This window comes from Alexandromys fortis, unplaced genomic scaffold, assembly GCF_014885135.2.
Source record: "Alexandromys fortis isolate MF-2015 unplaced genomic scaffold, M_Fortis_MF-2015_v1.1 scaffold_38, whole genome shotgun sequence".
Lineage (NCBI taxonomy): Eukaryota > Metazoa > Chordata > Mammalia > Rodentia > Cricetidae > Alexandromys > Alexandromys fortis.
This window is the reverse complement of record NW_026067916.1, coordinates 13,770,107-13,792,697: the sequence shown is the minus strand read 5'-3', so window position 1 is coordinate 13,792,697 and position 22,591 is coordinate 13,770,107. Positions and strand designations below refer to the sequence as shown.

General features: G+C 39.6%; 2 protein-coding genes across 11 annotated transcripts in view; one reads left to right on the top strand and one right to left on the bottom strand.

Moving 5' to 3' along the window:
• Positions 1-3,999, top strand: part of Srpk2 (SRSF protein kinase 2) — a 108,450-nt gene extending 104,451 nt beyond the window's left edge. For all 7 annotated transcript variants that reach the window (XM_050139784.1, XM_050139779.1, XM_050139782.1 and 4 more), the window contains one exon: positions 2,402-3,999. In XM_050139784.1, coding sequence (XP_049995741.1) covers positions 2,402-2,586 — 185 coding nt within the window. In that variant the 3' untranslated portion in view covers positions 2,587-3,999. The remainder of the gene's footprint in view (positions 1-2,401) is intronic.
• Positions 4,000-7,061: 3,062 nt separating this feature from the next.
• Kmt2e (lysine methyltransferase 2E (inactive)) overlaps positions 7,062-22,591 on the bottom strand; it is a 61,824-nt gene continuing 46,294 nt past the window's right edge. For 3 of the 4 annotated variants that reach the window (XM_050139774.1, XM_050139775.1, XM_050139777.1), the window contains 12 exons: positions 17,365-17,529; positions 16,382-16,690; positions 13,799-14,053; positions 13,494-13,638; positions 12,814-13,064; positions 12,421-12,477; positions 11,735-12,298; positions 10,478-10,761; positions 9,902-9,990; positions 9,673-9,798; positions 9,455-9,540; positions 7,062-8,694 (listed from right to left, as the gene is read on the bottom strand). In XM_050139774.1, the coding sequence (XP_049995731.1) occupies positions 7,183-8,694; positions 9,455-9,540; positions 9,673-9,798; positions 9,902-9,990; positions 10,478-10,761; positions 11,735-12,298; positions 12,421-12,477; positions 12,814-13,064; positions 13,494-13,638; positions 13,799-14,053; positions 16,382-16,690; positions 17,365-17,529 (3,843 nt within the window). In that variant the 3' untranslated portion in view covers positions 7,062-7,182. The remainder of the gene's footprint in view (positions 8,695-9,454; positions 9,541-9,672; positions 9,799-9,901; positions 9,991-10,477; positions 10,762-11,734; positions 12,299-12,420; positions 12,478-12,813; positions 13,065-13,493; positions 13,639-13,798; positions 14,054-16,381; positions 16,691-17,364; positions 17,530-22,591) is intronic. The other variant, XM_050139776.1, reaches the window with a different exon arrangement.

Genomic DNA, 22,591 nt, shown 5'->3' with positions numbered 1-22,591 from the left:
ACCATATGTGAGCCTGGTGACTTGTCTTCTGTGCGTGAGCTGTTGTTTATGTGCACCATATGTGAGCCTGGGGCCTGCAGAGATCAGGTGTCAGGTCCCCTGGAATTGGAGTATCACCATGTGGATCCCAAGAACTGAACCTGGATCCTCTATAAGAGTGACAAGTGTTCCTAACTGATGGTAGGTTTTAACGACTGTTTTGGTACTTAGTCTAAAGCTGTGTGCATTCATTGGGAACTTATGTCAAGACAGAATAATTAAATGTCAAGAAAGTTTCTTCTGTTACTAAAGATTGAGCCTCTTTTACAGTTACAGTGTGTGAACTGTAATCTTAACTGTTGGGCAGTGATGGCTGTCCTCGTTCTGTGGTTAGGCTACTGAAAATATACCTGGGAGGTGTTTGCTGCCTGGAGAGCTGGGTTCTAACTTGCATCTGCTTTCCATTTTCATCAGTATATCTGAAGTCCTGTGACTCTGTAGAGCATAGCTTTGAGACTTTTATCACATACATCACATGTAGGTTAACTTCAACAGGTATATATGCTTTATATTCAGCCTTTAGCCTCCATCCTAACCCTGATCTTATTTGACTATGTCCCTAGAGCTAGACTTCAGTGATTTTTCAGATTTGTTTCTAAATTTTTCTTAGTTTATGTGTGGTATGTGTGGGCGCCATGTGCCACAGCACATGTGTGGAAATGAGAACAACTCTGTGGAGTCATTTCTTTCTGTTACACTTCACAGGGTTCCAGTGACCAGACTCAGGTCCTCAGGCTTGCACTGTTTTGTGGCAAGCCCACTTACCCTTTGAGCCTCTAACCAGCCTTTGGATAGACCTGATCTTTACAAACTGTTTTTATTTGAAGGTCTTCCTTTTCCACTACTAAAATTGTGGGTCTGTTTCCTTACTAAGCCTAGAGATCTGATCTCCAGTATTGAAGCAGCACTTAACTTTGTTGCTAGCAGTTGGAAGCTTGTTTGTTTCTCACCTTCTTTTTAACCAGGAACCATCCCAAAAATTTCTTTGTGGAGTCCTGTGTATAGCATGGTGGTAAAAATTTCTTTGTGGAGTCCTGTGTATAGCATGGTGGTAAAAATTTCTTTGTGGAGTCCTGTGTATAGCATGGTGTAATTCTGCAGAGCAGCCACTGAAGAAAGTATAGAAAGAAAAGGGCCATAGGTGGAGGTGGGTGTGGGATTGCTGTGATTCTTGACTTGTTTTTTTGCATTTGTAGGAATACTATCTTCTTTTTATTTGGGTTTGAAAGTGGGGGGCCGGGGTATTTCTAATTGGTTTGCATGAGTGCAATAGTCCAGGCCTCTGATGCAAATCACCAGAGCACCCCTGCAGCAGGGGTTCTCGGCCCCTGGGGGGGCAGGAGTGTTGCATGTCAGAGAACCTGCAAATGAGATATTTACATTATGGTTCATAACAGTAGAAAAATTACAGTTATGAAGTAGCAATGAAATAGTTTTATGGTTGGGGGTCAGCACAACATGAGGAGCTGTATTAAAGGATCACAGCATAAAGGAGGTTGAGAACGTATTACAGCATGTGGAAGAGAAGACATACGAAGGCCTGGTATGGATGTGGTGGTCAGTTGACATAGTTCCTAGATGTGTAGGAGATGCACAGAAATGGAGTTGTTCACAGTGAAAGTGACCTGGAACACTCTTTTTTTACACAGGCCACCTCCTTACTGTTCATTTCTCTGCTGTGTCAGGGACATTGGGGGCTGGCAACACTTTCATAGTACAGGTGACACATGAGAAAATTTAACTTCATGTTTTATAGGAATTGTCCTTGAGGTCTTATATTTTATGACAAAATGTAGAGAAGAACAGCATTTGTTTTGGGTCTCCACTAGCTCCTTGTGGCTCTTTATCTAAATTTAGACAAGTTAGTTACTGTGTTCTTTAGTCACGCTGGCTGTGTGCATGTGCCTGTCAGATCGTGTAGCCCAGTGAGTGGACATCTGCACCGCCAGAGAAACTGATCAGCAATGTTCTAGGGGCACAGACTTCCTTCTCTGCATGGTAAGATGCAGTAGCATAAGGCCTTCAAGTAGTAAGCAGCTCACAAATTACAGCAGCACCCAAACCGAAGTGAGAGTGGCTCTCGGGTGGTGGAAATGCAAATATTCTGTATACTTTTGTACCTCAAGAAGCTCAGAGCTGTTTATACAAACTCTTAATCCGTTTACATCCACCTTGCTAGCTTGGACAAAATCATTAGTTCTTCCATGAGACTTGCTTATGAGGAGAGAACTAGTTTCCTTTGTTGTTTCCAAAGTTTTGAGAGTTAGATTGCCTGCTAAATTGAAAAAAGTCTGTCTGGACCAATTAAGTTCAGGGATGTGCAAACCTGAGCTTTTGTAATTGTGTGTGTCTTTTTCTGCAGGAGAACTGCGGCACATCACCAAGCTGAAACCCTGGAGCCTCTTTGATGTACTTGTGGAAAAGTATGGCTGGCCCCATGAAGACGCTGCACAGTTTACAGATTTCCTGATTCCAATGTTAGAGATGGTTCCAGAAAAACGAGCCTCAGCTGGCGAATGCCTTCGACATCCTTGGTTGAATTCTTAGCAGATTCTACAAATATAGCGTTCTGAGCTAGCAAATGTTTCCCAGTCCACTGGACCTAAACAGTGGCTCTCATTCTTTAACAGGATCACAAGTGAGCTGGCTCCACACTCAGACCTTTGTTTGCTTTGAGGTACTGTTGTTTGACACTTGGCTTTCTGTGCACCATGATCCTGGGGACGGGTAGTCTCTGTCTTCAGCTAAGTAGTTTACTGGCCATCTTCTTCTGGAAACAATAACATGTCTCTAAGCATTGTTTCTTGTGTTGTGTGACATTCAAATGTCATTTCTTTTTTGAACAAAAAATACTTTCCCCTTTGTGTTTTGGCAGGTTTTGTAACTATTTATGAAGACACATTTTAGCTGAGTATTATATAATTTACAATCTTAAGAAATTATCAGTTGGAACCAAGAAAGAATGAGGAAATACACAATTTTTTCTTCTGGCAAAGGGAAATCATTCCTGTATTATAGTGTATGTAACTGTTATTTTGCATAAATAGGGGACAAGGATTCACATTCAGAAAAGCTACCCAGTCCTGAGTGCTTCTTAGCATACATTGCATGTTGCAGATTTCCACTGCTTCAACAAGTTGCACAAACTTTTCATTCCATAACAGTCCAAATGGCTCTGGATTCGGTGCCACTTGAAAGGAAGGCTTTAAATTGTGGCACTTTAAAGGAAGAAAAACTTGGTTTTCATTCAAAAATTTATGCTATAATCTAGCAGTCCCATTTGTATTTTTTCATATTTTTAAAACTACTTTTTAAGAATAAGTCATTTCCACTTAAAATGTGATGGCCCAGTGCCTCCTATCAGCACTGTAAGTTAAATATGTAGATTAAATTGGACAAGAGAAATATGTTGTGTGTGGAATGAAAATAATAATATATTTTTGGAAAAGCATGATCGTGTTTGTCTAAAACACAAGGTGTGGCTTATAGTTTGCAGCACAGTGGACAGAACACTCCTCACAGCTTAAAGGTAACAGTGATCATGTTCATTCCATAAGCAGCTTTACTCGCTACAGCAGTTTTACTCCTTTTCATTGTCTTTCCATGAATGATAAAATAATTTCCCCTTTGCAGGCCGCGTACAATTTTAGTTTATGCAGTTCCTTAAAATTAATTGTAGAATTCAGGATATACAAACCATTAGTAGGCAATACAATTTTAGAATGTAACATAGAGAGGTATATTTAGCCTCTTAGAAGTCAGTGAATTGAATGTCCTTTTTTAAAAAATTTTTATTCATTAAGGTGCCTCGTTTTTCTTGACTTTGTTCATTAACATTTATCCATATGCCTTTGCAATAATTAGATTGTGAAAAGCTAACAAGTGTTGTAACAATAATCCTTTGTTTGGGGTGCTTGCACTTGTCTAAAAAATTAAAGTGTTTTGGGTTTTTTTTCCAGACATTGCCTTGGTCATTGCCCTGTATTTGCTCTCAGTAGAGTCACCAAAGCTAAAGGAGGCACAGATGAAGGCATAGGAGATCACTTGTGGATTTTAGGAATGAGGCTTCAGTGTGGATGGTCCCTTTTTTAAAACCAGCGTTTCATCATCAGTGCTCCATTTTCTTCCCTCCCACCCCTTATCTTTCACTCTGAGCAGACAAGACACATATCTTTTAGGAGTTAGCATTGTTGTAGCACACTCTTGTGAGGTAGAAGGTTCCACTCATTTATGTACTATGCATGCTGAGTTTTTCTATGAGGCTGTCCATGTAGATCCTATGACAGATGGTGGCAGTTGAGTGTTATCATCATAGAAACACTTGTATAAGAACCACAAAGTATATATTTATGTCTTCCCTATGTCTGAAAGACTTTTTACAATTTGAATGAAATTTGTCTAATGTAGTTTTAGCTCATGTTGGAAAAGAAAGCTAGAATATAATTTTAAGGTGGTTTTCCTGTTGAATACCTTAGCTACTTTACATACAAGAAGTTCTACAAAGAAACACATTTGTGATTGGGTACCAACCATATGGTTATATCAGATTCTTGGTAGCATGCTGATTAAAAAAAATACAAAGATTGGGTGTCGTGGTGCAGGACTTTAATCCCAGGGATGCAGAGATAGGTGGATTTCTGAGTTCTAGTCCGGCCTGGTCTACAGGCCAGCCAAGGCTAGTGAGATCCTGTATGAAAAGTCTGAAAAAAGAAAAGAGTCAAATATTCAGCACACTATAACCAACTCAGTATTTTTAGTTCAAAGACCCTGTGAAATCCTCATGGAAAATTATAAGCAGTAGGTCATGTATGATTCAGAAACAGCTAATCTGGCAGAACTCGCCAAAGAGGAAGTGGGTATTAAGAGTTCCAATGAAACATCCTTTTTAGGTGAGATCTGCTTAATTTTTTCCTATCTGCACCATGAATGATTTTCTGTAGGTAAGGTAATAAGTAGAACTTTCATTGGAGTGGAAAACATGCTCAAATTATTTTCTCCCTTTTTTTTTCCTTAACCCTGGCTGGTCTTAAACTCAAGAGATCTGCCTGCCTACCTGGGTGTGCCACTCCTTCCCCCGCACACACACTTTTAATTAATTAAAAGCTTGGTAGAGTGTCCATCAAAACTTGTATTTAGTTAATATCCTTCAGGTAACAGCTTTCATTCTGAATTTCTTAATATAGCGGGTTATTATGAAAGTATGTGGATTTAAGATGTTGTAGAGGGTAGTCCATTTTAAGGAGTTGAATATTATTGACGTTCTCATGCTAGTTAGCTCTGGTCTGTGTCTGGTACTGTCTGGAGGAACAATGAAACTTCATGTTTTCAAACTGTTTCTTTAGTGAACATCCTAAGAACTTTGACAAATATGGCAAAGTTACACTAGGCAGTGATGGCCACACACCTTTAACCCCAGCACTCAGGAGGCAAGGCAGGTGGGTCTCTGTTTGAGGCCAGGCTGGTCTACAGAGTGAGCTCCAGGACAGCCATGACCATTTCACAGAGAAACCACGACTCAAAAAACTCACCCCAAAAAAGGCGGGGGGGGGGGGGGGGGGGCAATGTTGACTGATGCTCTTCAGAAACTTGAAGAGGGTTACTAGGGTTAAACCCTGAGGGAGCTGTCTGCCCATGTTCCCTCAGCAGCTGATTTTCAAATGGAAATTAAAGGATGATATGATTTAAGTCACTACCAGAGCTCAGTCATTTTAAACGTTTACTTTTGTCCCTGGTGAACATTTGAATGTTGATAAATAGGATCCCTGCTATTGATAGATTTCGTACTTCTGATAGGTAGACGGCAAAAGCTGGAAATTAAAAAAAGAAAAAAATCACAACTGGTATAATTTTCTTTCAGCAATAAGATATTCACTGAGGTCCCCTTCATTCTACTTGACATATTTCAGCCAGCCTTTCCCCTTTGTTTTAAGAAATCCATTTTCTACAACTTAAAAAAAGCACTAAAGCTAGATAGTAAACATTACAATTTCATATCAATTCTGTTAGTAGGGTAATACAGTGAGATTCTAAAGTGCAAATTAAATCTTTTTGTGTTTTAGGTAAATTATTTCTTTTCAAACTGTTAAGCTGCAGTGTGCATCTGTTTAGTGTGTAATACACGAATAATCCAGATTAATTAATTGAAAGCCACACACGTTGGCTAGTTAATCTCCTGTGGCTCATGAAGAAAAGGCAAATGATAGAAAGGACTTTGGGAACCACCCAGATTCACTGCTGGAAGCCTGCTGTGCAGTTAAGGTAGCAGTTACTAAAGAAGGTGGAAGGTTCTTTCCTTACAAATTATATTTGAAAATCGTTAATTTTTGTAAAATCATTAAGCAGGTCTCAATCTCAGAAGTTGTACAGAACAGTTTAGTAAAACTGACATAATTGTGATTTATTAACATGAATTAAAATCCCAACCAGTGCTTCAATGTGACAGCATATTTGAAATAGAAAGGAAAGGTCATATACTGTACTACTTTCACAGAGATCACACTTTTGCAAAAGACTTGCCATATGTACAATGCTATTACCAAATGAAAAGGGCTGGAAGGAATTATATATGCAAAAGAAATGTAGTATTTACAGTCTGTCAGGAATCACTAGAAATTATCTATACATTAAATTACATTTTGCTTGCAAAAAATTGATAAAACAAAGTGAGCCATGTCCACACCAAATTATAAAAACCTGTATTGCATTTTCAGACCTAAAAGATGCACTCACAGAACTGCTGACCATAAAAAGAAATCCTCATAGTACTTTCCTTATTTAATGCATATGTATAAAATAACATAGAAAATACGCACTAAATGAATTTAACTGCAACAATAAAATTTAAAGGTCATGTAGCATCAGATCTATGGCCAGAAAAACAGCTGGAATGTTCACCTACAAAATAAAGATGCCTATGACTGGCTTAAGAGCACATTTCTTAAGAAATCTTAAAAGCAAAAATGGGAAAAATACAATGAAAGAGCACTGGTGTTTTTTGGTTGTTTTTTTTTTTGTTGTTGTTGTTTGTTGTTTTGTTTTTATACAAAGTTTCATGTACAAGCTTTAAAAAGTACCTTAATAGGTACATATGAAATATACAGTTTATCTTACAGAACATTTTAAAAAATGTTATTAGAGTCCATTTTAATGCCACCCTGAACCGTGGTAATTGTTTTGAAATGTTGGTGGCACCTGTGCTCTGTGAATTGGAATCTGTCCAGGCACTGGAGATGCCTGCTGAGGTCCTTGCACCCCATGTGGCAGGGCCACAGAGCCAGGATGAGGATGAGGACAGAACCCTGAAGCAGGAGGTGTTGGAATACTGTTAGGTCCTTGGGGCTGATGATGAGGACCTGCAACTGGTAATGGACAATGTGGCCCTGTTCCGGAAGGCTGGTGTTGGGGTCCTGGTCCCAGAGTGGTATGATGCGTGGCTTGTGAGGGATACGGTGGTACAGCTGGATGAGCACTTGCAGGAAAAAGTGGAGGTCCTTGATGAGGTGGGTGGTGTAAGGCTTGACCTGATGTTGAATGGTGTCCAGAAACCAGAACACTGGCTGGAGGAGGGGGAGGTGGTGGGGGTGCTGAGTTTACCACATGCTGGTGTTGTGCTTGTAGAGTTTGTAGTCCTGTGGAAGGATGGGGCGGTGGTGGGTGGTGATGTGGGGCAGGACCAGGAGGTGGAGGGGGTGGTGGTAAATGATGTCCAGTAGTTTGAGAGTGAATGTGTGCCCCAGGGGTGACAGCATGAACTTGCCCGACTACATGTGCTATGGAGTGCTGCTGATGTGAGCTTGGCTGTTGAATGAGGTGTGGTCCTGGAGCAGGTGGTGGTGGAGGTGGGGGCGGGACCACAGCAGCAGCAGTTGGATGGTGAATGGTGGGGTTCTGAGATGGCAGAAAATGCCCTGCAGTAACGTGGTGTCCTGGAACTGATTGCTGGCTTGCGGTGCCAGGAAGTGCTTGATTTGGTCCAGATGTAAACACAGTTTGTTGGGAAAGACTACCTTTTAGCTGATTATAATTCTGAAAGTTTGCAGAGGGCTGCTGGTTTTGATAGTATGATGAAGGGGGTGGAGGGGGCGGAGGGGGCGGTGCCGTGCTGTTGAGACTTTGTTGGTTAAACTGACTGTATGTTGCTGAAGATTGTCCTGAGGGTGTCTGTGTAAATAATGCTCCAGAAGTTGCCTGCTGAGTATTGGCTTGAAGGTTCTGTGCTGCTGGATAAAAATTCCTCTGAGTCTCTCGCTGAGGAGTTCCAACTTGAGGTGACTGTGAATGGTGAGGCCTGAAGGGAGACCCTAAGTGCTGTGAAGGAGGCTTTGGTGAGAGGTGACCATGCTGCACGGCTGTGTGAGGCGTGCAGGACTTGGCAGGGTTTTCTACGTGAGGTGATGGAGGACAGTGTAACTTTGTTGGTGCAGAAGGCAGCTTTTGTGGAAGTTGCTCGTTTGCATTGCGAACATGGGCCTGAGGAGGATGGTTCTTGGAAAGTGCTGGGGTGTTGTTTGACAGCTGTTTCTGCTGGAGCTCTGTTTTTAGGTGAGCGCTGTTCTCAGCTTCTGACACAATGACTGTTGCCTCCCAGTGGGAATCTGGTTTTGTGAGTATTTTCCCATGTGACTGAGCAGGATTTATCGGCCCCGGTGAACTAGGCTATGAAGAAAAAAAAAACAAAAAAAAACAAACAAAAAAAAAAACAAAAAAAAATCACATAAATGTTTTGTTTAGGTAAATTTTAAAAATATATAAAGTACCTTGAAGTTCACTCTCACTGCTTACTATATTTTAAAAGAGGGCAGGAAACTGTCAACATGACAAGGTCAGAGGCCCATGACGGTGAAAGGTGAGGGTTTCTGAGTACATTTTGTAGGTTCTTACAGTGAGTTAGCTTAAACTGAATTCTTTCAATTTTGATGAATGGTCTTTAATTTGCCTTCTTCAAACAGAGAGGTGTCTTTCGATAACCTTAAAACTCAGCAAGTTTTAATTTCATAACTCTAATTTCTTGACCCAACTAAAGATAAACTGCTTTGGATAAATAAAAATTGTTCATAAAACGTACCATTTAGACTTTTAATACTTCTTTCAACTTTATAAGGGTGACACCAGTGTAAGATTATCTAAATGCCTACGATCTTTTAATTTAAAAGTCCAAGGCACTCAGATCCCTCACCTTTAGTTTACAACAGTAAATAAACATTGGCTCAGCCTTCCTTTTGACTATCACCTGAGCTTTTGTTTGTGGAGTGCTGACTGGCAGGTCATAAAATTGTTTCCCATGAAACTGCAATGTTGAGCCAGAGCTGTTTGTCATAGCTGAGCATAAGAATGATAAACAGGAAGGGTATAGAAGGCATAAACTAATACTTGATATAGCAGGAAAAAAGTCTGATTTAAAGGCCATTGTTATTACCTTGCTCATTTTTGATGGGCTCTGAGAAGTGTCAGGGGATGGACATTCACTCATAGTTGTGGGTTCTGGATTTTCAGGATCGGGATCTGTAAAGCAGAAAGACCTACAGTAAACAAAAGGTTACAAGACAAATAGTTCCTCCCATGCAGACACGCAGTGCTTGCTGTGTATAGCTTCTTTCTAACTACAAAGTACTTTAAAGTCATCTACTTACTGACCTGCTATAAGTTCACTCAAAGAAGGGACTAGGCTCTTAGCGTGTACCGGGGGAATGTGATTTGAATGAGATGAAGGTGAAGACTGAACATGACTCGGTGAACATGAGACACATGGTGATTCTCCCCCTGGAGATGAAGCAGAGCAGACCCAGAGAGAGCATTAGTGCTAACAGAGAACAGGGGACAAACAGTCAGCTGCACTTGGCAGAAAAGAAGCAAGCATGCTCACCACTGTCTTTATCTCTGCGGTGGTCACTGAGCAGCAATGCTCGCTGGTAGCTCCGTTCTCTCACTTGTTCCACTGAAGTGGAGGCGGTCCTTTAAGATAAAACACATCCTCAGGTCAGAGATGCTGCTGCCACCTAGATGACACTTTCTGTCTCTTGATGAATGAAATGTCCTTTAGATGAAGAAACAGCACCTTGGTATTAAGCTTTGAGAAAAGCTGTCTCATTGTTAACCACATTCCAAACTGAAATTTTTATTTCTATTTACTTGAAATTAGACTAACATTAGTCTTTGGCAATTTCCTGGTAAAAAGGAAGGTATGTTGGAAATACTGTGTTAACATTTATAAGGTCATGTCAGTTTAACAAAGGGAGCAGAAATACTGTAGTGAGAAGCTACATTGCAGAGGTAACTGTAGGGATGTAAAGAAATAAACTGTGTAGGATGCTGACTGGAATGGCGACTTCTGCAGAAAGGAATATTTACATCTTTCCAGGTCATGACAATAAACAACCAGGAGGAGTAACTCTCTTAACCTTTTTTATCTCCTACAACGGCACACTGTGGAAGAACTTACCACTGAACTTCTGGGTCTTTCTTCTCAGTGGCGTTGGCGTCTTTAGCAGGACAGGCGCTGCTCTCCTCACCAGAGGCACTGTGAGTGGCGGTTGGCGGTGGCAAAGGCAAGCTGGCCTGGTTTTCTCCTTGCTCGCCGTTTTCACTGCCATGGGCACACCCATCGCCACTGCTGCCCAGGCTCCCACTTGTGTGAGGTGATACACTAATCAAAGCAAAGTTTTCTGTCTTAGAACCACTTTTCCTAGCTTCCCGTTGTCTCTTACGGTATTCTAACAGAGAAACCTTAAACAAGAAAAAAATAAAAGTAAATCTTTTATTCTTGTGCTGTATATCAGAATCAATTTTAAAAAGGATACTGTAACATTTATATTAGGAAAATTATGTAAAAATAATTTAATTTTCCATAAATAATTAACAATTATTAAATGCCTACTATATGCCAGGCATGGTATATAGATGATTTATATGCATTATCTCATTTAATCCTCACAACAACCCTAAGAAATAGGTATATTATCATCCCCATTTTACAGATGAGGAAATTGAGTAACTCACTCACTCCAGGTCACACAGCTGGTGAGTGTTGGAGCCGGGATTCGAACCTAGGTCTTATTTGAAAGCCCGTGCTCTTTCCACTATACTACATTGCTTCCCACAAAGTTGCCAACTGGACTCTGTTATAAAAATTAAAAGCACATATCACTAAAATGCGTTGACTTATACATCAGTTACTTAACAAATAAGTGTGTTTTCTCCCATTCTTGCAAAATAAGGCATTCTGTCTCGAAATCAGGAACTTGTGTATTAAGATAGAGTCTTATCAAACACATCATACTTTCCGAGCACTCTTACATCCGTGGCCTAAGCACTAAGTGTCATGAGAATGGTGAAGAAGCTTTGCTTCCCTCCAAGGCCGCCTGCTCAATGTAAAATGAGAGAAACAAGAACAATTATCTGCCTATTGTTTTGGTCTTTGTTTTATTTTTTTTAAAGGTTATTTGTTTTATGAAAGAAATTACCTTGAGTCTTTTGCCTCAAACTACATTTCTTATTAGAAGTTTCATATAACTATAATTTTTACTAACATCAAATTATTTACAAGAAGCTTTAAAAAAATGTACACACACACACACACAAAACCTTAACTTACATAACCAAATTACAAATGCCTCATACAATGCTGTAACTACCAATAAACCCTTAGAAGCACTGAGGAAAAACCCATTCAAAGTACTATAAATTGTTAAATTATAACCTTTTTCTTTTGTGGTGGATTCTGGGGTGTGGAACTCCCGTCGATCAAATTGTCATTAACAGTCCGTCCGAAACCAGAGACAAGCCCGTCTTCAGAAGTACAAAAGACAGCTGTTTCCATGAACATGCCTCTAGTGTCGTCCTGCAGCAGGCACTTTGACTCACTTATTCGGAAGCCGCCTCCAATCTCCAACTGATGGGAGGGTGTCAAGTCCCTCAAATTGGAGTTGACTGAGAAGTTAACTCCTGTTCTGTCAGGACTCTTAACCCAGGAAGAATACACTGGTCCTCGCCCAGAGTGGGTGGAGTCCAGTTGGCTGTTGGGCTCGGTCCTGTCGTGGGCTGGTATTTCCATGGATTTTTGTAAGGCAGCTGGCTCGACTGCATCGAGTCCCAGTTGAAGGTCTGACACAGATTCTTTTTCCCCTGGGCAAGGCCTGCTGATTTCAGTCCTACTCCTAGGGCTGGTATATCCAATAGTTTTTATTTCTTGAAGGCCCAGTTCAGTTAAATTGGAATTTCTAAAAGGCGCCAACGTTAGCATGGTTGAAGATCGATCATATCCCTGTTGGTGGTAGGACATAGGGAATCACACAATGCCGTTTAGGGACAATTTACTACCTATCAGGAATTTAAGCAAAATAATATTAGAGAAAATCAGCAAATGGTTTTTTGATAATTCCTTACCTCTTGGCTGTAAGTGCGTCTCTTTATTTCTGGAGAACTTTCTGGGGAGGAAATATTCTACATAAAAGTAATGAGCAAAGTTAGAAATTAAAATACAATAATATAGTTTGTAGACATGAAAAGTTAAAATGAAAAGACTGATGCACGGATTTTAGATTTAAACCTTGTTGAAGACACTTGCTTTTAGGTCAATTTGATATACACATTGCAAAAAAATTCTCATTGCGGCACAAATAAAAATGTTTAAATTTATATAAATGTAGGTTCCCAATTTTCTCTTAGTTTCTCACCACACTAGTTAACAAGGCAGGGACAGGGATTTGCCAAAGTTCAATAACATTCATTCCCAGGAATGGACATTCCTCCTCCCCTCACCCCATTCAAATGTCTCACCTCAAAATGCATTGTGTTTCCTGGGGTGCCAGGAGTTACTGGGGTCACTGGTGAATATATGGGTTTATAACCATTTCTGTAAGTTTCGTCATCTGATTTGATCCGTGGAGGAGTCGCAAATGCTGGGTCCGCAGGAGTGATGTCTGTGTGAGTTGGTGTAGCATACGGTGAAGGAGTAGGGGTGGAGCTTTCTGAATAAGCAGGATCTAGCAATTGATAAAGTCTTCTTTTTTTTAGTGGTGTAGTTAAATCTGTTGGTGAAATAATAATCTATAAGAAACCATACTGCTGGGACTTGCTATAAGATAAGTAACAGTAATTACAATGGCTTTGACCCCAAAACTAGTGTTCTTAAAAACACACTAACATGACATCTTCCTTAAGTTTCCAAGAATTTCAGTATTAGCAAATAGAAGCCTATAAACCTAGAAGTCACACAAAAAGGCTTTATCATTAAGTACTAATGTTACTGCAACTGATGTCTGTCCTTCTGAACCCATGGGAAAGCACCTAGCCCCACACTGCACTCCAACCACGGTTTTATGTCTGTATACATGCAAAGCCCACAGCAGCAGGCTGCTTTTCTAACGTTCACAGCAGTGAGCAGACTGCCTGTCACAGAACTACAGCTGTCCCTGCCACAATTCCTCACACTAAAACACCACCGAAAGAAACACTACCTGGGAGGGAACAGCTGTCATTTAACAGTAGTGGACTTTTATTTTCACCATTAACTATAGGACTTCTGGATCCTTCCTGACAAGGTAAATGATATTTATGTAAAATTGTTGAATTTTCTTCTTCTAGGGCTTGTTTCAACCATCGCTGAATAAAACAAAACATAAATAAGAATCAGTTTTAGCTATTTATATAGCCTGTAAAATGCAAAGCCAATCACAAAAGCATTTCATTGTGAGGAGCTGTAGTAAGGACTGAAATTTGCATTTGGCTTCTCCTAGATTTTTATATCCAAAGAAAAGTTTACCTTTTTGCATGAGCCAGAAATGTTTTCAGTAGTTTCTTTTCTTCTCTTTTTTTCCGAAAGGAATGGTGATGTAAATCTAATATAATGCTTAGGAGTAGAGTATACATGGGGGCTGTAAGTGAGACCTGGCAAAGAATTGAGCTGTGTAGCTAACACCTCTGGATCTGTAGTTATGCGCAGAGGCCTTTCTGAAAGGCTGTCTGAAGGTTTTCCTGTCTTCTCATTCTTCTCACTTAACCATTCATTGACCAAGTGCTAGAGAACAGAAACATTTGGATCACTATATAGTAATTGCACAGATTCCACTACAGAATATTCTAATATCAAATTAGATATTGGCACATCGTCTAAGACGATAAGTTGGGTAATTTACATTATTCATTTTATGGGGCTGGAGAGATGGCTCAGCGGTTAAGAGCGTGTACTACTCTTTCAGAGAGGACCCAAGTTCGGTTCCCAGCACCCTATCAGGTAGCTCACAACCGCCCGTAACTCCAGAGGGATCTGACACTCTGGCCTACATGGGTACCTGCACTCATGTGCATATACCCCACAGACAGACAAACATACACATAATTTTAGTAATAATCTTTAGCAAGAATTATTCATATTATGTGGTAAAAAATAAACCCCACTATCAGTATTTTCATTTTCTCGTTTACTGTTATCTTAAGGATTATTACATAATATTTTATAGGGATAAAATACATGAATACATGTGGAAAATTTATATTACAAAAAGACACTAATTTTTGGCAGGTCATGGTGGTGTACCACCTATATCCCAGGCTGAGTCAGGAGGACTGGCACAGTTTGAGAGTTTGAGGCCAGCCTGGGCTACATATAGTAAGCGCCTAGCCAGCCAGCCAGCCTTTTTTCCCCCTTTTCTTTCTGTTTTTGTTTGTTTGTTTGTTTTTGTTTTGTGATATAGCAAATCTAGGAGATACCAGTAAGTACCACAAATAATGCAGGCCTGTTGCTTTCTATCTTACACGAGACTGTTGGTTGTTAGGAAAGTGTTTTTCAAGCTGTGCATCTCTAAACAAGGTGCATGTCCACATTGACAATCATTGGGTCATTAAGAAGTTTGAAATCCCCCCATGGACATAATTCAGCCTTGGTGGTGGTGGTTTTGTTGGAAATGCTTAGGCAAGTGCTGTTCCACTGAGACACACCCCAGCCCTCACAATCTAGTCTCTCCTGACTCCCTGAAATATACCTGGTCCTGAACACTAATAACCTCCTTACTGTTAAAACAACAACAACAACAAAAGTTGGTTAGTAACATTAGCTTTTGCTGTTGGAGTTTTTAATTTCATAGCTTAAATGTTAATTCTAGAACAAGTATTACATATTCATACACATACAAATGGCCTACCTTCCAAAGCATTTTTGGATCCTTTCCCTCTTCCTTTTCTTAGAATTTTTTCTATGTGTCTTTGTAGGACTATGCTATTCTATGTATATTAGACAGAATGATAAAATGTGCTGTAAATAAACACATATCACTGCCAACAATTTGCTTTTAATGAATATATTTAATACATATAAAATGTGATATTTGTAGTTGAAAAAATGTTTAAAAACTCGTTTTTTATTGTAAAAAGAAAAGTTTGCTCCTTCCAAATGTTGGCTAAAAAATACGCTTACTAACGAAGGCAAGTATCCACTTGCTTGTTTAAGGTCTGTGGCATTCAAGCTGTAAACGAGACGGTACTGATGTTGCTAACAAATCTCTGACTCTCTGACAAGGAAAGTAGAGTCTGCCACTGGTGAATAATCTTGATCTCATACCAGAATACACCAGCCAGACTTTTCATTGTTTAACAGCCTGGCTACAAACTATGTGAAATTAGGTTAAAAAAAGACAAAAATAAAAAGTTCCAAGATAAGTACATTTATGGCCTAAGTCACCTATCCCTGTATGCTGTCATTTAGAGAAAAATAGTAGCCCCTAACATTGCACTGTTACTTTTCAGCTGAAAAGTTCAAGTTGATCAAATTCTGTGAGCAGTTTTCCATAAAGTTTTTCACTAACTCTGATAATTTTCCAAAGATTTCCATTAATGATTTGATCTAAAAAATTTTCCTTATAAACAAGAGAGCCAAAGTGAGTGCTTTGCTGCCATGCCTGGAACTGACTCCTGCAACTTCTTCTCTGGCCCCATAGAAGAGCAGACAAATACCAATACCACATTCTTCGTACGTCACATCTACCTACATAGGAAGTAGTAAAATGGACAGTGCAGCAGGGCTGGGCGTGTGGCTCTGGGGTAGAGTGAGGGCTTACCTATCCTCCCAAGGCCCTGGATTAGACCCGTAGGTGGGGGAGAGAGGAGGTATGTTTAAGTGAGTATTTTATACATTGATAGACAAGCTTATTTAGCGAAATCATTAACTGCAATACTAAACGTCTTTATCTTTAATCTTCATAATACAAACTACTAATGCTCTTGACAATTTGGTACTTCTAGTTCTGAATCAAATACATACAAGTGTAAGATGTAAATTGAACTTTTAAGACAGTTCTTCAGTTAAGAGACACTTGTTGCAAATGGCTCTTATTGTCATTAGGAGTCATACCTTCTTTGTTTTGGGGTACTTTGTGGGACATTTATTAAGTGCTGGGATTTCCGCCTCAGTAATTATTTCTGCTACTGCAGTTTCGGTTTCTGGCTCCACAGCAAGTACAGTGTTTTCAACCTCATTCGGTTGTGACGTAACTTCAATGTCAGGAGAAGAGGGCTGTATGTCTGAACACATGCTGACGGTCCTGTGTCTCCGGCGCTGCTGTCCAATGTGAGTCCTACTGCGGGAAAAGCTTTTTCTCTGCTTAGTTCTATTCACTTTGGCAGGGGTTGGCTTGATAGCAGTTTCTTCTTTTACTTGTTCCTAGTTAAAAATACAATAGTGGCACTTTTGATGCTTAGAGATACGTTTAGTTTTAATTATGGCATTATCTATTTTAAATGCTAGCTTTCCAGAATCTTTTTTTAAAAATTAAGTATATTTGGCTGGATGGTGGTGTTCCATACCTTTAATCCTAGCACTTGGGAGTCAGAGGCAGGTGGACGTCTGAGCTCAAGGCCAGCCTGGGCTATACAGACTATTTTCTGTGTGTACTTAAGAGGGCAGTCTGGGGACCAGGTTAAAGTCTGCAGGCATGTAGCAGCTTTAGTGGATTAGCCAGCTTCTGATAACAAACCAAAATAATTCAACACTCTCTTACTTCAAAGCAAGGCAAATATATTCTTGTTTAAGTCTAAATTTCCCATAAGGTTTGAAAATGATTTAGAAGGCTAATATTGGATTTTATTTAAATCCGTGGGCTGGGGAGATCGTTCAGCAGGTAAAGCACGTGTGCATAAGTCTGAAGACCGGCACTGAGCCCAGAAATCCACAGTGACCAAAGGAGACGAACTGACTCAGAGTTGCTCTCTGGCCTCCACATATATGCAATGGTATGCAAGTATACAGACATAATTTTTGTAGATGTAACTCTACTGTGTAGAAGCTACTTTAAGGCACTTAACTCTGAAAATAAAGGTAATCCTAAGTAACAGTACCTGGAGAACTTCAACATCAGTGATAATCTGTGGTTCTTTACACTCAGGCTTAACTTCCGTCTTGGCTGTGCTGATCCTTTCCAAAGCTTGTTCTCGTCTTTTCTCTCTTTTTTCAAGTCTGGCAAAAGCTTGCAAAATTGCTTCCATTTTCCTTTCTTCTCTTGTCTATGGGATTTAAATTTGAAGTGAATAATATCATTATTCCAAAGGAAAAATTCTAAATGTCAATTGTTCATGACAGATTTTAAAAACTGCTGTGATACTGTTAGCATAACAAATCAACTTTTGGTAGGATGGAGGAACAGTTTACTACTAGTCAGCATGTGTATGAATCTCAAACTTCATCACAGTGAACTGTTTTTATGAGTGTATGCCACAAAAGAACAATAGAGCAAACAAGCCTTAAAAAACAAACAATAAACTTCCTTCTTTTACCAAACCAAAAAAATTATTAAAATTTTAAATTTATTAAAATTAAAATGTATTAAAGATGTCTGCCTTTTAAAAAAAAACTGAAAATCCCTAAGGAATCAATATGTTGAAGAAAAACTCAAATGCACTTAAGGAGTCAATGTACTGTTATACTGTGGCAAAGTCTTAATTTTTAGTGAATAGCTGTCACCCTGGCAGATTAGTTTTGATGTTTCTGAGACTGTAACAGCTCATACGACGCTCAACACTTCATTGGAAAACATGGAGCTTTGAAACAATACTTCAAAGACAGCAGGCAATCACAAATGTTTCCTCTCCTCTCCCCTCTTGCCCCCGTGCCCTCCCTGACAGTTCTTTGAAGGCATGTCTCCACCTCCTGCTGAGGGGACAGAAGAGTTCGGTTCTCTGGGGAGAGAACATTAAAAGCAAAACCCAGCGCCTTGAGCAGAGGGCCTGGCAAAGGTTTATGCTCTCAACCAGAACCAGGAAGCAGATTCATCAGCTGTCTAGTTCTCCATGTCAAAGAACCAGGTCCTAAGGCTGAGAACCATTTGTCGTGGATGTGGGGCAGAAAGAAAGAACTCAAGAGCCTGCTGCCAAAGACTGCAGCACTGGGGCTTCAGCTGTAGTTCGAGTGACAACTGTTGCTTACTCTCCTGTATGTAAACATACTCAGTAGGAGAACAGAAGTTGCTGACATAGTTCAGCTGCTTTAAAGGAGTTTTTAATTTCCACAGAGGTAAGAGTGCATCTGCTGCCGGGCGGTGGTGGCGCACGCCTTTAATCCCAGCACTCGGGAGGCAGAGGCAGGAAGATCTCTGTGAGTTCGAGACCAGCCTGGTCTACAGAGCTAGTTCCAGGACAGGCTCCAAAACCAGAGAAACCCTGTCTCGAAAAACCAAAAAAAAAAAAAAAAAAAAAAAAAAAAAAAAAAAAAAGAGTGCATCTGCTCACACACCCTGGTGTGGGGAATTCAAAACATGGTTCCAGTTCTTCACTGGGACTGAAAATTTTAAAGCCAAATTCTTAGACAATTTTCTGTCTCTACCTTACTAATTCCTTTAAATCCCCCATAAAGGGCTGGAGAGATGGCTCAGAGGTTAAGATCACTGGCTGATCTTCCGGAGGTCCTGAGTTCAATTCCCAGCAACCACGTGGTGGCTCACAACCATCCATAATGAGATCTTGTGCCCTCTTTTGACCTGCAGAGGCTGAACACTGTGTACACAATAAATAAACAAATCTTTAAAAAAAATAAATAAATCCCCCATAAAAACCTCTATTTCTAAACAGTTTTATTTAGAAATCTAGACTTCACAAAAGTAATTCTTAAAATTACCTCACCTATTAAACCTGGTGGGAGGGGACACTTTATCTACCATAACTACTGCTTCTCAAAAATGCTTTTAAAACTTAGGGAAAATATTTTTTCAGAAGAAACAAGCTTGTTTACAAAAAATTGTCTTTATAAATTTTTGTGTGTTTGTGTTTGCCTGTGTGAGTTTCTGTGGACTATGCACATAGCCCTTGGAGGCCAGAAAGGGGCATGTGATCTCTAAAATCTGGAGTTACAGGCTGTCATGAGCCATGGATGTAGGTATTGAGCAATGAACTCAAACCCTCTACAGAAGCAAGCAGTAAGAATTCTCAAATCTCTCTTAAGGAGCTGTGGCATGCTGCCGGCAAACAGCAGAAAGTTGTGTTAAACTCTTTTTTTTTTTTCTAGAATTCATTTTCAAGCTTCCTCAAGTTTTTATGTGGATGTCATTACCTACATTGGGTGCCAACTGTTGCAGGGAGAGGGCCCACTTGTTCTTCCAGGCTACCTGGCTAGCTTAGCCCCAAAATAACCACACAGAAATTGTGTTAATTAAATCGCTGCTTGGCCCATTATCTCTAGCCTCTTTTTGTTTCTCTCACATCTTGATTTAACCCACTTCTATTAATCTGTGTATTGCCACATGGCAGTGGCTTACCGGAAAAGATTCGGCACGTCTGTCTCTGGCAGCTCCATGGCATCTCTCCTACTCTGCCTTTCTTCCTCCCAGCATTCAGTTCTGTCTTCCCCGCCTACCCTATCAAGTAGGCCAAGGCAGTTTCTTTATTCATTAGCCAATGAAAGCAACACATGGACAGAAGGACCACCTACAGACCACTGATGCTCAAGACCCTTTTTATGTGTGAGTAACTCTAGGTAGATAGGCAAGGAAGACTTCGACATAATCCAGTATTTCCTTCTTTTGGATTGTGAGATCGAGGACCCAAGATAAAACTGTATGATGAAAAGAGCTAGACTCAGTGAAATATGAACTTCCTTAAAATTAGTGTGACTACATGCTGATTAAACAGAACCTTTTAGAAGTGGTTCCTCATCGTTAGTGGTTAAGTCCTTCTAAAATATGTCACATTACATACTACCAAGGGAACAAAAGTGCACATGTATGTAGGTAAAACAAACATAGTGCCTTTCCATAATTTACAAGTTTCCTGGTTTTCTATTTCACAAAGCATGAGTCTTACCACATTTTTATATGTTTATTATACAGCAATAAAATTGAAAGTACTAAACAAATTTCTAATAACTTAAGATTTATTTTAAAATTCTGCAAATATTTGAGAATAAATGATTGGATAAATGAATAAAAACCACTAGCAGGTATTTATTTTAAAAGATGGGGTCTTTCTGTGTAGCTGAAGACTCAATACTAGATCAGGATGGTCTTGAACTCAGAGATCTGCCTGCCTCGGCCTCCTAAGTGCTGCAATTAAAGGCCACCATGCCCAGCCCAGGTTCATTCAGCTTTTATACTCACCACTGTATCTGATACATCTCTGAAACGTATGTTAACTCAAACCTGATATAGCTTATAGGGAACTGGAGCTGGTGAGGAGACAGATACTGGACACTCTAAATAACCCTAGCAAGACTCTGTATAGCTTCTAATGGTTGTAGTTTAGAACTGTGATACAAGCCATGACCCTATCTGAGTCCAAAGCTAACAGGTTCTGATTCACAACTGTTATGCTGGAGTGTTAGGTGTTAGCTAGAGTATGTGGGGTATTCCACATGACCTGCCTATATACTATTCTTGTGATATTTCTTAGTATATTATATCTCACTATTACAATTTCTTGTAAGCAGAAGAAAACAATAATGTCTCATATCTCTTTCCATTTGGGTGTTAATTCAAAATTTTTAGTTTATCCATGGGGAGTGGGTGGGGCGTGGGTAGGAATGGCATACATTCCAGCGTGCTGAAGGGCACCTTGAAGGAGTCACTTCTCTACTTCCACAGTGTGGGTCCTGGAGATTGCATCCAGAGTCATTAGGTTTGGCAGCATATGCCTTCACCAACTGAGCCATCTTGCTATGGAAAATTAATTGCACCGTGGAAGCTGTAACTCATTTGAAACAACTGAAAATAAGCCTTGAGTCTGAGCAACATAAGTAAGGTAAACTTGGGAGTTAGAATAAATGTATGTTGCTCTTGATGTGCTTTTTTACCTTGTAAGTATGTGCCTTTTCTGGAACAAAAATCCTCCTCAAGAGCAATACTCCTGCCTGGGAAAGCACAGCTCTGCAGCCTTACAGTGTTAGAATCCAGGGGCTAAAAATATTCCAATAGTAAAATATTCCTAATTCCAGAACTGAGAAACACAAAACTGCCTGTAAGAGGCAGAAGATGAAACCAGAGAGCACCTACCAAATGGTCCTAAAAAGAAAAAGACCCCTTATTTTAGAAATACAAGCTTCCTCAAACCCCCTTTAAACAGCAATTAGAACTGATAAATGAACTTTAAAGATGACAGATTATTATGAATAAAAGTCATTCCGAAGTAGCAAGCATTGTTGCATGGTTTTCCCATTTCCTCTATCACACAATTCAACACACCCTAACAGCCCGTTATTTGACATTCAGATTTACTAAGCCCATTCTCCATATGAGAGCTGCTCTGCCTTCTCTGTCCACCTAGTTTTTACATAAGTACACCCTACCTATGTATCAAGCACTTAGATTTTTCTTAAATGAGTAATAATTATGTTGTATAAAGCATAGGTCACTGCTGTGTGAAGAGGTATTAATTTGAAGCATTTAAAGATTTTGAATATTTATTACAAGGCAGCTAAACCATAACCACCTCATTTTGTTTGGACAGACTATAAAAATAAACGTATTCAGTTTGACCATATCATTTTAACAAAGATGATTACTAATCAAAAATTAGTCGAGTCAGTTCAGTCATAAAGAGAAAGCAGTGGTGAGTGAGGATGAAATCTCTTATACTTCTGGCAACAAATTTGCTTTCATACTTTAATAATAAAATCTGGTACCTTCTAACCTGTTTTTTCTAAGTCAAATCACTTCTAAATGCTTCAGAACTAGGAATTCCTTAAGAGTCATCATGCACCCCAAAATTTGCAAGGTATTCGAGTGCAAATAAGGCTTAACAACAGAATTTCTAAGTGGCAACATACTTTTTCATAGATGTCTATGAAATACATTCTGTAGGAAACATCAGAAAATCAATAATCATGCATAATTCTAGGCAAAGCCTACAAACCTTACCTCAGCTGTGAATAAGTTTCACTTACCTTGTACTCATGAGCTATCTTTTCTAAATGGCTCATATCTAAGATGACTAAGATGCTTCTATTCTAAAAGCCAAGTACTCTTTTCTACCTTAGCAGCTGGCGTTATGACAAACAAGTTCTCATAAGAAGTTTATGTTTCTATCCTGAGTGAGATAACCCAGACCCAAAAAGATGAATATGGTATATACTCATTCATAAGTG